At 39.7% G+C, this 19,550-nt stretch overlaps 1 protein-coding gene across 3 annotated transcripts in view; it reads right to left on the bottom strand.

Moving 5' to 3' along the window:
• Positions 1-19,550, bottom strand: part of TCOF1 (treacle ribosome biogenesis factor 1) — a 312,533-nt gene that overhangs the window by 127,851 nt on the left and 165,132 nt on the right. For all 3 annotated transcript variants that reach the window (XM_053718654.1, XM_053718656.1, XM_053718655.1), the window contains exon 18: positions 6,938-7,120. In XM_053718654.1, coding sequence (XP_053574629.1) covers positions 6,938-7,120 — 183 coding nt within the window. The remainder of the gene's footprint in view (positions 1-6,937; positions 7,121-19,550) is intronic.

Here is a 19,550-nt window from a genome sequence, read left to right as displayed (position 1 = left end):
TCTGAGGCAGAATCAGATTGAGACATCTTGCAGTATGTAAAAGAAAAAACAAAATATAAAGTAAAATTATCAATTTCCTTATATGACAGTTTCAGGAATGGGAAAAAATGCAAATAGCATAGCCCTCTGACATAGAAAAAGGCAAGAGGCAAACAGCAATGGGGCAAATAAATAATGAAAAGTTTGGCGCCAAGTATGACGCACAACATAGCAATTTTTTTTTTGCCGCCAACCATGTCCGGAAAAGACACAATCGCGTCACTAACGACGCAACCCTGTGTGAAACCTCTGCATCAATTACGACGCCGGAAATGACGAACTTGCGTCAACGGACGTGCCTTTCGCGCCAAAAAAACATAATTTATGTAAGAACTTACCTGATAAATTCATTTCTTTCATATTAGCAAGAGTCCATGAGCTAGTGACGTATGGGATATACATTCCTACCAGGAGGGGCAAAGTTTCCCAAACCTCAAAATGCCTATAAATACACCCCTCACCACACCCACAATTCAGTTTAACGAATAGCCAAGAAGTGGGGTGATAAAAAAGTGCGAAAGCATATAAAATAAGGAATTGGAATAATTGTGCTTTATACAAAATCATAACCACCACAAAAAAAGGGCGGGCCTCATGGACTCTTGCTAATATGAAAGAAATGAATTTATCAGGTAAGTTCTTACATAAATTATGTTTTCTTTCATGTAATTAGCAAGAGTCCATGAGCTAGTGACGTATGGGATAATGACTACCCAAAAAGTGGATCTTTCCACACAAGAGTCACTAGAGAGGGAGGGATAAAATAAAGACAGCCAATTCCTGCTGAAAATAATCCACACCCAAAATAAAGTTTAATGAAAAACATAAGCAGAAGATTCAAACTGAAACCGCTGCCTGAAGTACTTTTCTACCAAAAACTGCTTCAGAAGAAGAAAATACATCAAAATGGTAGAATTTAGTAAAAGTATGCAAAGAGGACCAAGTCGCTGCTTTGCAGATCTGGTCAACCGAAGCTTCATTCCTAAACGCCCAGGAAGTAGAAACTGACCTAGTAGAATGAGCTGTAATTATCTGAGGCGGAGTTTTACCCGACTCAACATAGGCAAGATGAATTAAAGATTTCAACCAAGATGCCAAAGAAATGGCAGAAGCTTTCTGGCCTTTTCTAGAACCGGAAAAGATAACAAATAGACTAGAAGTCTTACGAAAAGATTTCGTAGCTTCAACATAATATTTCAAAGCTCTAACAACATCCAAAGAATGCAACGATTTCTCCTTAGAATTCTTAGGATTAGGACATAATGAAGGAACCACAATTTCTCTACTAATGTTGTTGGAATTCACAACTTTAGGTAAAAATTCAAAAGAAGTTCGCAACACCGCCTTATCCTGATGAAAAATCAGAAAAGGAGACTCACAAGAGAGAGCAGATAATTCAGAAACTCTTCTGGCAGAAGAGATGGCCAAAAGGAACAAAACTTTCCAAGAAAGTAATTTAATGTCCAATGAATGCATAGGTTCAAACGGAGGAGCTTGAAGAGCTCCCAGAACCAAATTCAAACTCCAAGGAGGAGAAATTGACTTAATGACAGGTTTTATACGAACCAAAGCTTGTACAAAACAATGAATATCAGGAAGAATAGCAATCTTTCTGTGAAAAAGAACAGAAAGAGCAGAGATTTGTCCTTTCAAAGAACTTGCGGACAAACCCTTATCTAAACCATCCTGAAGGAACTGTAAAATTCTCGGTATTCTAAAAGAATGCCAGGAAAAATGATGAGAAAGACACCAAGAAATATAAGTCTTCCAGACTCTATAATATATCTCTCAAGATACAGATTTACGAGCCTGTAACATAGTATTAATCACAGAGTCAGAGAAACCTCTTTGACCAAGAATCAAGCGTTCAATCTCCATACCTTTAAATTTAAGGATTTCAGATCCTGATGGAAAAAAGGACCTTGTGACAGAAGGTCTGGTCTTAACGGAAGAGTCCACGGTTGGCAAGAGGCCATCCGGACAAGATCCGCATACCAAAACCTGTGAGGCCATGCCGGAGCTACCAGCAGAACAAACGAGCATTCCTTCAGAATCTTGGAGATTACTCTTGGAAGAAGAACTAGAGGCGGAAAGATATAGCCAGGATGATACTTCCAAGGAAGTGATAATGCATCCACTGCCTCCGCCTGAGGATCCCGGGATCTGGACAGATACCTGGGAAGTTTCTTGTTTAGATGGGACGCCATCAGATCTATTTCTGGAAGTTCCCACATTTGAACAATCTGAAGAAATACCTCTGGGTGAAGAGACCATTCGCCCGGATGCAACGTTTGGCGACTGAGATAATCCGCTTCCCAATTGTCTACACCTGGGATATGAACCGCAGAGATTAGACAGGAGCTGGATTCCGCCCAAACCAAAATTCGAGATACTTCTTTCATAGCCAGAGGACTGTGAGTCCCTCCTTGATGATTGATGTATGCCACAGTTGTGACATTGTCTGTCGGAAAACAAATGAACGATTCTCTCTTCAGAAGAGGCCAAAACTGAAGAGCTCTGAAAATTGCACGGAGTTCCAAAATATTGATCGGTAATCTCACCTCCTGAGATTCCCAAACTCCTTGTGCCGTCAGAGATCCCCACACAGCTCCCCAACCTGTGAGACTTGCATCTGTTGAAATTACAGTCCAGGTCGGAAGCACAAAAGAAGCCCCCTGAATTAAACGATGGTGATCTGTCCACCATGTTAGAGAGTGTCGAACAATCGGTTTTAAAGATATTAATTGAGATATCTTCGTGTAATCCTTGCACCATTGCTTCAGCATACAGAGCTGAAGAGGTCGCATGTGAAAACGAGCAAAGGGGATCGCGTCCGATGCAGCAGTCATAAGACCTAGAATTTCCATGCATAAGGCTACCGAAGGGAATGATTGTGACTGAAGGTTTCGACAAGCTGAAATCAACTTTAGACGTCTCTTGTCTGTTAAAGACAGAGTCATGGACACTGAATCCATCTGGAAACCCAGAAAGGTTACCCTTGTCTGAGGAATCAAAGAACTTTTTGGTAAATTGATCCTCCAACCATGATCTTGAAGAAACAACACAAGTCGATTCGTATGAGATTCTGCTAAATGTAAAGACTGAACAAGTACCAAAATATCGTCCAAATAAGGAAATACCACAATACCCTGTTCTCTGATTACAGACAGCAGGGCACCGAGAACCTTTGTAAAAATTCTTGGAGCTGTAGCTAGGCCAAACGGCAGAGCCACAAACTGGTAATGCTTGTCCAGAAACGAGAATCTCAGGAACTGATAATGATCTGGATGAATCTGAATATGCAGATATGCATCCTGTAAATCTATTGTGGACATATAATTCCCTTGCTGAACAAAAGGTAAGATAGTCCTTACAGTTACCATCTTGAACGTTGGTATCCTTACATAACGATTCAATATTTTTAGATCCAGAACTGGTCTGAAAGAATTCTCCTTCTTTGGTACAATGAAGAGATTTGAATAAAACCCCATCCCCTGTTCCGAAACTGGAACTGGCATAATTACTCCAGTCAACTCTAGATCTGAAACACATTTCAGAAATGCTTGAGCTTTTACTGGATTTACTGGGACACGGGAAAGAAAAAATCTCTTTGCAGGAGGTCTCAACTTGAAACCAATTCTGTACCCTTCTGAAACAATGCTCTGAATCCAAAGATTGTGAACAGAATTGATCCAAATTTCCTTGAAAAAACGTAACCTGCCCCCTACCAGCTGAGCTGGAATGAGGGCCGCACCTTCATGTGGACTTAGAAGCAGGCTTTGCCTTTCTAGCTGGCTTGGATTTATTCCAAACTGGAGATGGTCTCCAAACTGAAACTGCTCCTGAGGATGAAGGATCAGGCTTTTGTTCTTTGTTGAAACGAAAGGAACGAAAACGATTATTAGCCCTGTTTTTACCTTTAGATTTTTTATCCTGTGGTAAAAAAGTTCCTTTCCCACCAGTAACAGTTGAAATAATGGAATCCAACTGAGAACCAAATAATTTGTTACCCTGGAAAGAAATGGAAAGTAAAGTTGATTTAGAAGCCATATCAGCATTCCAAGTTTTAAGCCATAAAGCTCTTCTAGCTAAAATAGCTAGAGACATAAACCTGACATCAACTCTGATAATATAAAAAATGGCATCACAGATAAAATTATTAGCATGTTGAAGAAGAATAATAATATCATGAGAATCACGATGTGTTACTTGTTGCGCTAAAGTTTCCAACCAAAAAGTTGAAGCTGCAGCAACATCAGCCAAAGATATAGCAGGTCTAAGAAGATTACCTGAACACAGATAAGCTTTTCTTAGAAAGGACTCAATTTTCCTATCTAGAGGATCCTTAAACGAAGTACCATCTGACGTAGGAATAGTAGTAAGTTTAGCAAGGGTAGAAATAGCCCCATCAACTTTAGGGATCTTGTCCCAAAATTCTAATCTGTCAGACGGCACAGGATATAATTGCTTAAAACGTTTAGAAGGAGTAAATGAATTACCCAAATTATCCCATTCTTTGGAAATTACTGCAGAAATAGCATCAGGGACAGGAAAAACTTCTGGAATAACTACAGGAGATTTAAAAACCTTATTTAAACGTTTAGATTTAGTATCAAGAGGACCAGAATCCTCTATTTCTAAAGCAATTAGGACTTCTTTAAGTAAAGAACGAATAAATTCCATTTTAAATAAATATGAAGATTTATCAGCATCAACCTCTGAGACAGAATCCTCTGAACCAGAGGAATCATCAGAATCAGAATGATGATGTTCAGTTAAAAAGTCATCTGTAGGGAGAGAAGTTTTAAAAGATTTTTTACGTTTACTAGAAGGAGAAATAACAGACATAGCCTTCTTTATGGATTCAGAAATAAAATCTCTTATATTATCAGGAACATTCTGCACCTTAGATGTTGAAGGAACTGCAACAGGCAATGGTACTTTACTAAAGGAAATATTATCTGCTTTAACAAGTTTGTCATGACAATCAATACAAACAACAGCTGGAGGAATAGCTACCAAAAGTTTACAGCAGATACACTTAGCTTTGGTAGATTCAGCACTTGACAGCGATTTTCCTGTAGTATCTTCTGACTCAGATGCAACGTGAGACATCTTGCAATATGTAAGAGAAAAAACAACATATATATAAAGCAAAATTGATCAAATTCCTTAAATGACAGTTTCAGGAATGGGAAAAAATGCCAAAGAACAAGCTTCTAGCAACCAGAAGCAATAAAAAATGAGACTTAAATAATGTGGAGACAAAAGTGACGCCCATATTTTTTCGCACCAAATAAGACGCCCACATTATTTGGCGCCTAAATGCTTTTTGGCGCCAAAAATGACGCCACATCCGGAACGCCGACATTTTTGGCGCAAAATAACGTCAAAAAATGACGCAACTTCCGGCGACACGTATGACGCCGGAAACGGAAATAGAATTTTTGCGCCAAAAAAGTCCGCGCCAAGAATGACGCAATAAAATGAAGCATTTTCAGCCCCCGCGAGCCTAACAGCCCACAGGGAAAAAGTCAAATTTTAAGGTAAGAAAAATGTTAAAATGCATTATCCCAAATATGAAACTGACTGTCTGAAAATAAGGAAAGTTGAACATTCTGAGTCAAGGCAAATAAATGTTTGAATACATATATTTAGAACTTTATAAACAAAGTGCCCAACCATAGCTAGGAGTGTCACAGAAAATAAGACTTACTTACCCCAGGACACTCATCTACATATAGTAGATAGCCAAACCAGTACTGAAACGAGAATCAGCAGAGGTAATGGTATATATAAGAGTATATCGTCGATCTGAAAAGGGAGGTAAGAGATGAATCTCTACGACCGATAACAGAGAACCTATGAAATAGACCCCTTAGAAGGAGATCACTGCATTCAAATAGGCAATACTCTCCTCACATCCCTCTGACATTCACTGCACGCTGAGAGGAAAACCGGGCTCCAACTTGCTGCGGAGCGCATATCAACGTAGAATCTAGCACAAACTTACTTCACCACCTCCATCGGAGGCAAAGTTTGTAAAACTGAATTGTGGGTGTGGTGAGGGGTGTATTTATAGGCATTTTGAGGTTTGGGAAACTTTGCCCCTCCTGGTAGGAATGTATATCCCATACGTCACTAGCTCATGGACTCTTGCTAATTACATGAAAGAAATTCTCACGCCAAGAATGACGCAATAAAGTGTAGCATTTGGCGCACCCGCAAGCCTAAGTCAGCCCGCAATTTGAAATATTAACTTTCCCCAAATATGAAACGGACAATCTGCAAAAGGAAATACATGAACCTGACTCATGGCAAATATAAGTACATTACATATATTTAGAACTTAATATAAATGCATAAAGTGCCAAACCAAAGCTGAGGTGTCTTAAGAAATAAAAACATACTTACCAAAAGACACCCATCCACATATAGCAGATAGCCAAACCGGTACCGAAACAGTTTTCAGTAGAGGCAATGGTATATTAGAGTATATCGTCGATCTGAAAAGGGAGGTAGGAGATGAATCTCTACGACTGATAACAGAGAACCTATGAAAAAGACCCCCGTTAGGAAAATCATTGCATTCAATAGGTGATACTCTCCACGTCCCTCTGACATTCGCTGTACTCAGAGGAATCGGGCTTCAAAATGCTGAGAAGCGCATATCAACGTAGAAATTTGAGCACAAACTTACTTCACCACCTCCATAGGAGGCAAAGTTTGTAAAACTGAATTGTGGGTGAGGTGTGTATTTATAGGCATTTTGAGGTTTGGGAAACTTTGCCCCTCCTGGTAGGATTATATATCCCATACGTCACTAGCTCATGGACTCTTGCCAATTACATGAAAGAAATAGTTGTTTTACTCAGCCTGGCTTGCTGTAATAGCTTACCTTTGATTCTGTGTCGTCTTCACTATCTGATGAATCACTGCTCTCAGAGATCTCAGCTGCAGGTTTCTGTACAGTTGCCTTGGCTGGGCTAGCGGCCTTTACAGATTTGGCGAGAAGTGGGATAGATGCACCTGATGACTTGGCAGTTGATTTGGTCTTACCCTGTGGTGCTGGGAGAGGATTCTGTAGAGAAAGAAAACAAAATTTATAGAAATTAATTTCTTTCATGGCGAGGATTCTGTAGAGAAAGAAAACAAAATTTATAGAAATTAATTTCTTTCATGGCGGTGAGTCCACAAACCATTACTTTATTCCTCCCACCTTTCTGGTATGCTAATCTTATGTATAGCCAAGCAAGCAGTAGTAGATAGGTAGGAAAGGATAAGCAGGTAAAAAGAGGTGCAAACTAGAACTGCTGTCAGAAAGAAAGAAAAAAAAAAATTGGGCTGGGCATGTGGACTATTACCATCATGAAAATAATTAATCAGGTAAGCATATATTTTTTTTCTTTCATAAGGTGGTGAGAGTCCACGATCCATTAAACCTGGGAATTAATACCCATACGGTGGAGTCCACAAGTAAATTTAAGCAGGACAAATTAAAAAAAAAATAAAAAAAAAAATAGCCAGATACACAATTCCCTGACACTACTGCCTATGGGACTTTCCTACCAAAAGCCCCAGAAGCAACAAATATTAAAGTGGCAGAATTTATTATTTATTATTTTAGCAAGTGGACACTGATCTAGCAGAATGGGCTGTTATGCGTTTTGGGGGAGACTTTCCTCTTCCAAGTAAGTCTTGAGAACCAAGAGTTTTAGCCAAGAAGCTAAAGGAATGGCTGAGACCTTCTGGCCTTTGCGTGGACCTGGGAAATGAATAAACAAATTACAGGATTGATTAAAATCCTTTGTAGCATGTAAATAGAATTTTCAGGCTCTCACTACATCTAAATTACATAGAGGAAAGATAAAGGCAAAAAGAAGCATCTACAAATTTGTGATTGATGTTAATCGCAAAAAAAAAAATATGTTGAGTGAAAAGACAAATTTAGTCCTTAAAACCAAAAAGAGGCTCATAAAACGAGCAGACAATTGTGTAAAACTTCTTATTCCTCACTACTGGAAACAACCACAATGCCCCTCCCTCTGTGAGTGGTAAAAACTTGTGACAAAAACCCTTAAACTGGAAAAAAACAATGTACATTAAAATGGGTAAATTGGAATTTCTTAGATGTGGAAATTTACTGGCACAAACACTCTTTAGAGCATCATGACGTAGTTGGTAGCAATCTCGCCTGACGGTCTCTTCAACCGTTAATATCGCTTAGCCCTAAACCCCCTCCATTATTGTTCCAGGAATGTAAAAGCTGAGAATATTAATGATTTGGAAAATGTGTTTTTGGTGCATGCAACACAGGCATTATCTTATATTTTATTTCCCTTTTCTGTAAAACTATAACAAACTACATATGTTCAAGGTTTGCACATTTAGTTTGGCAGTGTTAAATATATTCAACATTATGTATATTTGTTGATTATACCCATTACTTTTATTTATTAATTATTTCAACAACAAAAATAAAGAAGAAGAAGAGCAGGCAATTCAGAAGCTGTTCTGACAGAAAATACTGCTAAAAGAAACAAAACCTTCCAGGACATAAACTGTGTACAGGCTCAAAAGGAGAGGAATGCAAAACTGTTAGAACCAAATTAATGTTTCAGGGAGGAGAAATTGGTTTATTTAGTGGTCTTATGTCTAAAACGTCAACCAAGCTCTGAATGACAAGAGATTGCACAAAAGGAAAGTGCAGAAACTTTACCTCTTAAAAAGTTAGCAGATTTATCTAAGCAGATTTATCTTATCTAAGCAGTCTTGAAAAAAACAACAACATAATTTATGCTTACTTGATAAATTCATTTATTTCATGGTGGTGAGAGTCCACAATCCATTACTCCTGGGAATTACTCATCCCGACCACTAGGAGGAGGCAAAGATTTCCAAACTCCAAGAGCTCTATAAAACCCCTACCACCGTACTGGTAATCAGTCTGATGCATAGCAAGCAAGAAAGGTAGGAAAAGTAATAAAGGGAGCAGGGAAAAAAAGAGGTGCAAAAAATAAAAAAAATAAAAAAATTAGATGGGGGCAGAGCTTGCTCTGAGTCTGAACGGTCGTGCGAAGCCATAGCTCCGGCTACAAACTGCAAATAATTATATATATTCGACCGTTCAGCTCAGTTGAACTGTTCATCACAGGGTGCCTAATATCTCAGGGTCCTTAACGGAGAAGCCTAGGGATCGAGGGATAGCCGAGTGAAATTGCTCTGCAAGATTATGTGGCGATATTGGTTTGAGGGCGACCATCTTTTGACTCCACGAGGAAAATCACACAGCTGAAGAGGATCGTAGAAAGTGCTTCCCGGTGACTGAGTTACTCAGTTTAGGGAGACAGAAAGCTTCTACACTCGACATACCAGCAATCCAGATGCTGCAACTTCTTCCTATATAAGAATTAAGCCTCAGCGCTGATTATGCTGAACGACAGAAATGATGGGCCTTGCATGAATAGCGGCTCACCTAGATCCTAAACGATAGTCTCCCACGTGGACTGTATCAGCTCAGCAGTCGGTTCGGCATAGCGGCAAACTATTTTCACTTCATATGGGAATCCTCGACTTCTGTTCCGGAACCTAACAGAGCGATAATACCCACAACTTCAACATGAAGCTTTGCAGTAAACTTACCTCTACCGATATATACATGGACATCAAGAAACACCTCAGGATCTTGACCAAGGAGGTGGAAGCGTTTTTTACCACTGTATGTGTTAACCATGCGTTAGCTCCCTGTGCACCAATGATCCAGAAGGTTCAAGAGGAGGACTTGTTATCCCAGACAGGCGGTTCTGAATCTCTAGAGACTGAGTGTAACATCTTTCATGGAACTGCTTATATGGTCTCATCTATCCTAGATGATGCGATCTGTGATACCCACCCGCCCGTGACTTTAGCTAGCACCAAGGACTTAACTGAGGCTGAGTCCTATACTTACAATCTGTCAAACTGGATCTCAGATAAACCATATTGTAATGGTTCCCATGGTGCAAACTCATCACTATCAATAATTGGTTGTGCAGACGGCAGCAAGTACGATCATGCAACAACATATCTTGGCATTTTATCAATTTGCGAACTGATTTGCTCTCCAGACCGAAGATCTCCTGAAATGGGGATTATACAGACTGGAGTTGGGTAAATTATTTACGGACCCCACCACTCAGGACCCTTATTAGCAAACATTTCATTTATGTGCCGATTTAGCACCATAGCTGTTAACATAGAACGCTGGAATACATGTTTGGTGGGTCATATGCTTCTCTCTTTTTTTTTTGGCATGCTCCTCAGATTCTTGTCGTCGTGGTATGTTATTCTCAAAAGTGTCTCTGCGCATGAAGATGTACTCTGATATTTTAGAGACACTTGACACCCTATTATGTTGCTGTATACAGCTACCTAATTCCTAGCTTACTCAAACATCTATTGTATGAAATACTGAGAACTGTCAGCTCTGAGTTACATAGCTATTTTGTGAAAGTTTGTGAAAGTTTATGTTTTGGATTGTTCCTTTACAATGCTCTTATGTATTGAAAGTTAGAATTTCATTATGCTTGCCTAAGGTTATTTATCACTGTCATTCGTCAAGGGTATTTAAATGTGTACAACACTTGAAAGGGAAGGGTATAAATCGCCTTTTTTTTATTGCCAGTAGCTTTCCATACTACACTATATAGTCTTAATATATTTTGGCTGCCCACATCTTAGGACTCCCCATTTTAATAATATCTAGGCACGGTAAAGTTTAATTAACAAGGTTGATATCCCAGATTTTAGACAACAGGAGCTGAAGTGCGCCCTTTCTTTCCCTATAGATCTAACTAATCCTCTAATAGCTATAGTGTAGTGTAAACAAATAACGTCATTATACAAGTTCATATAAAGTATTAGCTGATAATTACCATACCTGTACGCTACTTTACCTTAAAATCTCTACCATATTGCATGATTACTGCTATAGTTGCCCAGTGTCCTACATTACTATTCCCCTATTCAACACTAGGAACTATACCAAACTCCATATATATATATATATATATATATATATATATATATATATATATATATATATTATATTTAGACTAAAAGAATATCACATAAGATAGTAATTAATGGACCCTTATGTGGTCCTTCGAGTCATGACCCCTTACACTTCACTGCCCAATTTTACAAAGTCAAAAATCTAAGAGTCATGGATTTGCCTCCATAAGGGGGATAACATTTACCTATTTATCATTATGATTAAATTAAGTCACAATCTCCACTTTATGGTCCCTCCACTACAGCACATGGGATATATGATTATTTAGTCTTACTCCCTACTTATATACTCCCAACTTCAGAAAGACCACTATTGTACTTATCCATCTGCTACTCAGTACTGTGGACCGTATCTACTTTAATACCCAAACTTCTACCTAACCTGGGTGACGTTAGTTCTGCTACATTGTGCAATGCCTAAGGGGTTTATACATTACGCTTCATACTATATTATTATATACTATATCTCTATGCTATAGCATAGATAGCTTTACCTTTTAGGTATATTTGTATTATGAGCTTGTTTTAGGGCTTTCTTATACATTATCTCTTGCATCACGTAGATGACAACCAGAACACTATACTAGAACATAACTTCCAAAATTTGGTATAATTTATATCACTTAAGAATTCACCAGCTTACTATTAGTGATGATTGATTTCTACCAATGAAGAATGTCACTTATTGCCTTATCTGTATACAATTGCCTAGTGGGCTTTTTTTTGTTTGTTAATTAATATAACACATTTTTTCATATATCCTTATCATAACTTTGTACTTTGACAATATGTTTATTTGAATTCAACCTTGAACCTTTTGCATAAGTAACCAAGGATGTACAGTGATATCTTTTCCCCTCGGAACTGTATTAATGATGACCTTTGGGTTTGTTTACTACCCCCTGGTGGGTCATACTTAGAAGGTCATCTTATATACCTCCCAGCATTCACTAATTTTACATTATATGTTTCGGATGTGTTTAATTTTTCTTTTATTTACCTATTTACTCCCATACCATATAGTCTCATCTCACTCTCCCTATTCCCTTACTGACTCACCCTAATAGGCCCCGCCCCCTTCCTTAATTTGAGCGGCTCGTGCCCGCTGGATATTTCCCCCACCTCACATACTATGGCTCAGAAGTGGCCAGAACAAAAGCCAACTACCCACATACTGATATCATTAGTCTTGATAATGAAGAAAATCCCCTCTGTTGTTGTGGAGAACATATGTTATATAATATGCTATAAAATGAAGTTCCATTTTAACTCTCACCACTATGAAAGAAATTACATTTATCATCAGGTAAGCATAAATGATGTTTTCTTTCATACAGCGAGCATCATTTGGATGTTTTCTATCAGATTGTGGGTCTTCTGGATTTCCAAGAGATAGATCTGGTGACTTTTCAGTTGAGCTAAAGATTTTCCAGGTACTTTTGTGAGGTCCAGGGATTCCCAGGCAGAGTTTGTGGATGATCTTCTATGTGCTCCAGCCTGGCCTTGCAGAATCTGATTTGCAGATTTAGTACAATTTATATCACTGGTTTTAAAACCTGTCCTCCAGGCCTCCTCAACAGGCCAGGTTTTCAGGATTACCTTGGATGTGGGTAATTAAAATAACAATGTTTACTAATCAGCTGATTATTTCACCTGTGCTCCAGTTCAGATATCCTCAAAATGTGGCCTGAGGACAGGTTTGAAAACCAGTGGTTTAGATATTCTCTATGGCCTCTTTCTCTGCGGCTAGATCCTCTTTCTCAAAGTCCATTTCAGTCAATCCTCTAGTTCAGTGATGGCAAACATTAGCATCCCTGATGTTCCAGAATTACATTTCCCATGATGCTTAGGCACTCTGCAGTCCAGTCAAGCATCATGGGAAATGTAGTTCTGGAACATCTGAAGTGCCAAGGTTTGCAATCACTGCTGTAGAGTGTAAAAAACCCTTAAATCCTGGAGAGAAGTCTGTAGAACTCCCCTGTGTCGAATAAACAGTTGGAGGACAGATATCTTAAGAAGCAAAAGCGGCATTAAAATACATAATATTAAAAACAAGGATTACGGGGGCGGAGCTAGCTCGGCAACAGAATGGTCGCATGTTGTTAGAGCTCTGTAACATCTACACTTCTAAGACAAGAAATGGCTACCCAGTAAATTTACTAATACTTCAAAGGAGAGACAGAAGCCTGACAAATTAAGCTCTAATTAACGTAATGACTTTTATCTCGATTTAATGAGTCATCCGAGCTGTATGTTCTGCAGGCGGACTACCCAGTGTGGAAGCTATTGAGCAGCGGCCATCTTTCTGCCCGCGTGGCAATTCAAAGTGCAGATAATCTACGCTCATACTAATATAACCTGCTAGAGCTCTGTACAAACAAAATGGATTGCACGGTTTCTTCACTTATGGATATAGAAGAACAATGTAATATTGTGGATATAATATTCGAAGATATGAAGAGAGAGCTTCTCCAGATTGTGTTCAGCTATACTCGTCACCCACGCCCGGCTTACACACAATGTGTGAAGCCTGAGTCAGCGCCTGTTTACTGTCCCGAAACATCTGTGACTAGGAGCCGACAGGAGCCACAGCCATGTTTACCTCTAATGCTGGAAGACACTTTCCCAGCGGAGCGTCTGATCAAGGGGAAGCGTGAGTCGCAAGGTACTTCCACAGTTCCGCAGTCACCCGCTGGAGTTGTGAGCTCCAGGAATTGCTGCTTGCCTGTGTCAATCGAGACTCGATGGCTGAGAGATTCTGACACAAAGTTGGAGATTAACCTTTTTGGAGTGAAGGGAGGTGAGACCCCAGATTATCACCCCATTACAGAGACTGCTGTGGGACAGTGTGGAAGGACATGGCAAAGGCTCCCCTCAACAATACTCTGCAGTGAACTACTTCAGGTTATAACAATTAAAGGACGTAGCCTCCCTGTTCGGTCTGGTATGGGGTGAAGTGGCTTAGAGACGTTGAGACAGTTTCTATGGTTTGGCCCCGTGCTGCTGTCTATTACATGTGTTGGCTTATGTTCCCAGTTTATTGTTAAAATATTTACTCTGTTCAATATGCTCACAGCTTGTTTAGTTTAGATATATATTCACACTGGGGTCTGAGTAAGGTTGCTATACTGGTATACATGAACAGTACACAACTAGTCTCCTTTTCACTAGAGTTGTAAACACTATTTTGCCGGTTGCTTAAAATATGCTATTAGTTCATTTAGGTGCAATGGATTTACAAAAGTTTTATTTAATATTCATATATTATCGCTTTAATATAAGCTAAACATCTCTGCATACCCATTTCTATGTATTTTTATTTCATGTGCATTTATGCTGTTATGTGCTGTAGTTAACAGTCTTGAGGTGTATTAGCTAGCCTGGACAAAAGATTTAGGACTAGACATTTTAGTTGGTATCAATGACACAGTCAGACTTAGAATTATTTACCCACGTATATATATTGCTAATTTTTAACTGCGTTCTAGTTCCTGCTTGATAATAATGTTATTGCTTATTTTATGACTTAGTGCTGACGTAACATACAGGACTTGTCCAGGAAGTTCATAAGGCTCACAGTGTATACCCTTATCTGTACTCCAAGTCACCCAATTGCTGATTGTGAAATTCTCTATCTAGGACCTTGCATATATAGTTATACTGACAGATTATTATTGCTGAGACCCCTACCTAGTTAGGGCACATTACAGTAGTAGCTCTTAGACATAAGTTGTATTGTCTCATTCTATATATATATATCTTTGTCAGCCCCGTATCCTTTCTATAATAGCCATTTTTGCATACTTGATATTAGGGAGCTGTACATTTTGCTCTTGACCTAGGGGTATAGGGCCCATGCTCCTGGGTTAGTGTTCTAATGTACCCAATGATTTATGTGGCTTTAACTGTTTCATTACTAGTAATACTCCCAGTGAAAAATTAAAGCCAGACATTTAAGTTTTGTAGAAGCTGATAGTTATTAGCTAAGAGCTACCTAGTATATGATAGTTGATACTAACATTAATAGCTCATATCTTACCATGATGTGGTTTAAAAGTGGGCTTGGCTAGATGAATACACTCAGCAATATTTTGCCAAATTCCACTCAGTCTATGGCAGTTGTTATAGAATTTATAACTCATATTTTCACTAATTGTGGTATAATACTGTACCTAGCTAAATGAATACTCTATATGGTAGATGCCATGGGATTGATACTTGAGGGTTGTTGATGTCTCTCTTCATATATAGTTTAGCTGTATCTAAACTCATTTATAGCGATTCTTTATCATTTCACTGTACCTATAGGTTGTTTTAGTATCCTGTGCAGAATTTCTCTCAATTTCTGTAATAATTGTAATTTCAGCATTATGTTGCCTTAACTTGACGTGGTTTTCTATATAATAATTGTATTTAATATGGCCAGTTCTTGAGCTGCCCCCCCCCCTGCTTACGCAGCTTACTGGTTAAGCTTAGGGGCACAGACCCCATATGTAACCCCTAATTCTGTTTAAACGTCTTTACTAATAGTATGATATTGATATACCCCCCTTTACCCTTTAAATTGAGGCGTTGTTTCTATAGGTTATAAAGATGATTATATATGGACATGTGATATGACTACTAACCTGCACACTATGTGTTATATGTATGTTTTGCAACAAATTTATGTATATTGTTCAAATGTCCCAACTTGACTGTATGCACTATTTTAAACCTCAATAAAAAATCTTAAAAAAAAAAACAAAAAAAAAAAAACAAGGATTACACAGCTGAGCTGGAGGCAATACATCAGCAAGTCTACAATATACACACTTCACAATGCTAGGAAAGTGATAAGAGGAATTATAGAAAGAGCAAATGGAAAGAGGTGCCAATGGTGCAGATCAATGATGCATCTTAGGAGATCAAAGCAAGAAATATGTGCAGGGTACTCAATTGTAAAAATGCATTCAATCATGCCCATAGAGACAGGCTGGATTTCTGCAGCAGTCCAGCTAGCTGATCAATTCCCAAGAGGCAGCTCCAAGGTGCAGGATACCAACAAACACACCAGTTGACTGGGTGTACACACAGGAGACCAGGATCAGGGATTAGTACCCTATAGGTAGCGTAGCTCCAAGAGATACTGAACACAGAGTTTTTTAAAAACATAAAATAGTTTTATTTAAAACCTGTTTAAAAAAAAAAAAGAGGAATTAGCTTCTAAAGATGTTTCAGGGACAGGCACAGAAGGCTCCATGATTAGTGAGGACTACAACAAAGTAAAAAATCATAAGGCTATATCCCCCTAAAAAAGGAATCTTGAAGCGAGGGTATAAGGTACCCCCCTCCATAAAAAAAATGCATTAAGTTTACAGCAATGCCGCAGAGCGCTAACCAAGCATCAAACTCGATAGCCTGCTCAAAATTGAAAGGGAACGTTCACATTAACTATGAGATACAAAAGACTAAAGCACTCCAAAAAAACACAATTTATGCTTACCTGATAAATTTATTTCTCTTGCATTGTATCCAGTCCACAGATCATTCATTACTTATGGGATATTCTCCTTCCCAACAGGAAGTTGCAAGAGGATCACCCACAGCAGAGCTGCTATATAGCTCCTCCCCTAACTGTCATATCCAGTCATTCGACCGAAAACAAACAGAGAAAGGAGAAACCATAGGGTGCAGTGGTGACTGTAGTTTAATTAAAATTTAGACCTGCCTTAAAAAGGACAGGGCGGGCCGTGGACTGGATACACTACAAGAGAAATAAATTTATCAGGTAAGCATAAATTATGTTTTCTCTTGTTAAGTGTATCCAGTCCACGGATCATCCATTACTTATGGGATACCAATACCAAAGCTAAAGTACACGGATGATGGGAGGGACAAGGCAGGATTAAGCGGAAGGAACCACTGCCTGAAGAACCTTTCTCCCAAAAACAGCCTCCAAAGAAGCAAAAGTATCAAATTTGTAAAATTTGGAAAAAAAGAGTGAAGCGAAGACCAAGTCGCGGCCTTGCAAATCTGTTCAACAGAGGCCTCACCCTCAAAGGCCCAGGTGGAAGCCACAGCTCTAGTAGAATGAGCTGTAATCCTTTCAGGGGGCTGCTGTCCAGCAGTCTCATAGGCTAGGTGTATTATGCTCCGAAGCCAAAAGGAAAGAGAGGTTGCCGAAGCTTTTTGACCTCTCCTCTGTCCAGAGTAAACGACAAACAGGGTAGATGTTGGACGAAAATCTTTAGTAGCTTGTAAGTAAAACTTCAAGGCACGGACTACGTCCAGATTATGTAAAAGACGTTCCTTCTTTGAAGGAGGATTAGGACACAATGATGGAACAACAATCTCTTGATTGATATTCTTGTTAGAAACCACCTTAGGTAAAAACCCAGGTTTGGTACGCAGGACTACCTTATCTGCATGAAAAATCAGATAAGGAGAATCACATTGTAAGGCAGATAGCTCAGAGCCGAGGAAATGGCCATCAAAAACAGAACTTTCCAAGATAAAAGTTTAATATCAATGGAATGAAGGGGTTCAAACGGAACTCCTTGAAGAACTTTAAGAACCAAGTTTAAGATCCACGGGGGAGCAACAGGTTTAAACACAGGCTTAATTCTAACCAAAGCCTGGCAAAATGCCTGGACGTCTGGAACCTCTGCCAGACGCTTGTGCAAAAGAATAGACAGAGCAGAAATCTGTCCCTTTAAGGAACTAGCTGATAATCCTTTGTCCAAGCCCTCTTGGAGAAAAGACAATATTCTAGGAATCCTAACCTTACTCCATGAGTAATACTTGGATTCACACCAATAAAGATATTTACTCCATATCTTGTGGTAGATTTTCCTGGTAACAGGCTTTCGTGCCTGTATTAAAGTATCAATGACTGACTCGGAGAAGCCAAGCTTTGATAGAATCAAGCGTTCAATCTCCATGCAGTCAGTCTCAGAGAAATTAGATTTGGATGATTGAAAGGACCTTGTATCAGAAGGTCCTGTCTTAGAGGCAGAGTCCATAGTGGAAAGGATGACATGTCCACTAGGTCTGCATACCAAGTCCTGCGTGGCCACGCAGGTGCTATCAGAATCACAGATGCTCTCTCCTGTTTGATTTTGGCAATCAGTCGAGGGAGCAGAGGAAACGGTGGAAACACATAAGCCAGGTTGAAGAATCAAGGCGCTGCTAGAGCATCTATCAGCGTCGCTTCTGGGTCCCTGGACCTGGATCCGTAACAAGGAAGCTTGGCGTTCTGGCGAGACGCCATGAGATCCAACTCTGCCCCAACGATGAATCAACTGAGCAAACACCTCCGGATGGAGTTCCCACTCCCCCGGATGGAAAGTCCGCCTCCCAGTTCTCCACGCCTGGGATATGGATTGCTGACAGGTGGCAAGAGTATTACTCTGCCCAGCGAATTATTTTTGAGACTTCTAACATCGCTAGGGAACTCCTGGTTCCCCCTTGATGGTTGATGTAAGCCACAGTCGTGATGTTGTCCGACTGAAATCTGATGAACCTCAGTGTTGTTAACTGAGGCCAAGCCAGAAGGGCATTGAATATCGCTCTTAACTCCAGAATATTTATTGGAAGGAGTTTCTCCTCCTGAGTCCACGATCCCTGTGCCTTCAGGGAATTCCAGACTGCACCCCAACCTAGAAGGCTGGCATCTGTTGTTACAATTGTCCAATCTGGCCTGCGAAAGGTCATACCCTTGGACAGGTGTACCCGAGACAACCACCAGAGAAGAGAATCTCTGGTCTCTTGATCCAGATTTAGCAGAGGGGACAAATCTGTGTAATCCCCATTCCACTGACTCAGCATGCATAATTGCAGCGGTCTGAGATGAAGGCGCGCAAATGGCACTATGTCCATTGCCGCTACCATTAAGCCGATTACCTCCATACCTCCATAGAGTGAAGAACACAGCAAGCATTTAGAAGTTTTGATAACCTGGACTCAGTCAGGTAAATTTTCATTTCTACAGAATCTATAAGAGTCCCTAAGAAGGAGACTCTTGTGAGTGGGGATAGAGAACTCTTTTCCTCGTTCACTTTCCACCCGTGCGACCTCAGAAATGCCAGAACTATCTCTGTATGAGACTTGGCAACTTGAAAGCTTGACGCGTGTATCAGGATGTCGTCTAGATACGGAGCCACCGCTATGCCTCGCGGTCTTAGAACCGCCAGAAGTGAGCCCAGAACCTTTGTAAAGAATCTCGGGGCTGTAGCCAACCCGAAGGGAAGAGCTACAAATTGGTAATGCCTGTCTAGAAAGGCAAACCTTAGAAACCGATGATGATCTTTGTGAATCGGTATGTGAAGGTAGGCATCCTTTAAGTCCACTGTGGTCATGTACTGACCTTCTTGGATCATGGGTAGGATGGTCCGAATAGTTTCCATTTTGAAAGATGGAACTCTGAGGAATTTGTTTAAGATCTTTAGATCCAAAATTGGTCTGAAGGTTCCCTCTTT

Source organism: Bombina bombina, chromosome 6, assembly GCF_027579735.1.
Source record: "Bombina bombina isolate aBomBom1 chromosome 6, aBomBom1.pri, whole genome shotgun sequence".
Lineage (NCBI taxonomy): Eukaryota > Metazoa > Chordata > Amphibia > Anura > Bombinatoridae > Bombina > Bombina bombina.
The sequence above is the reverse complement of the archived record's forward strand: the minus strand, read 5'-3'. Positions and strand labels throughout refer to the sequence as shown.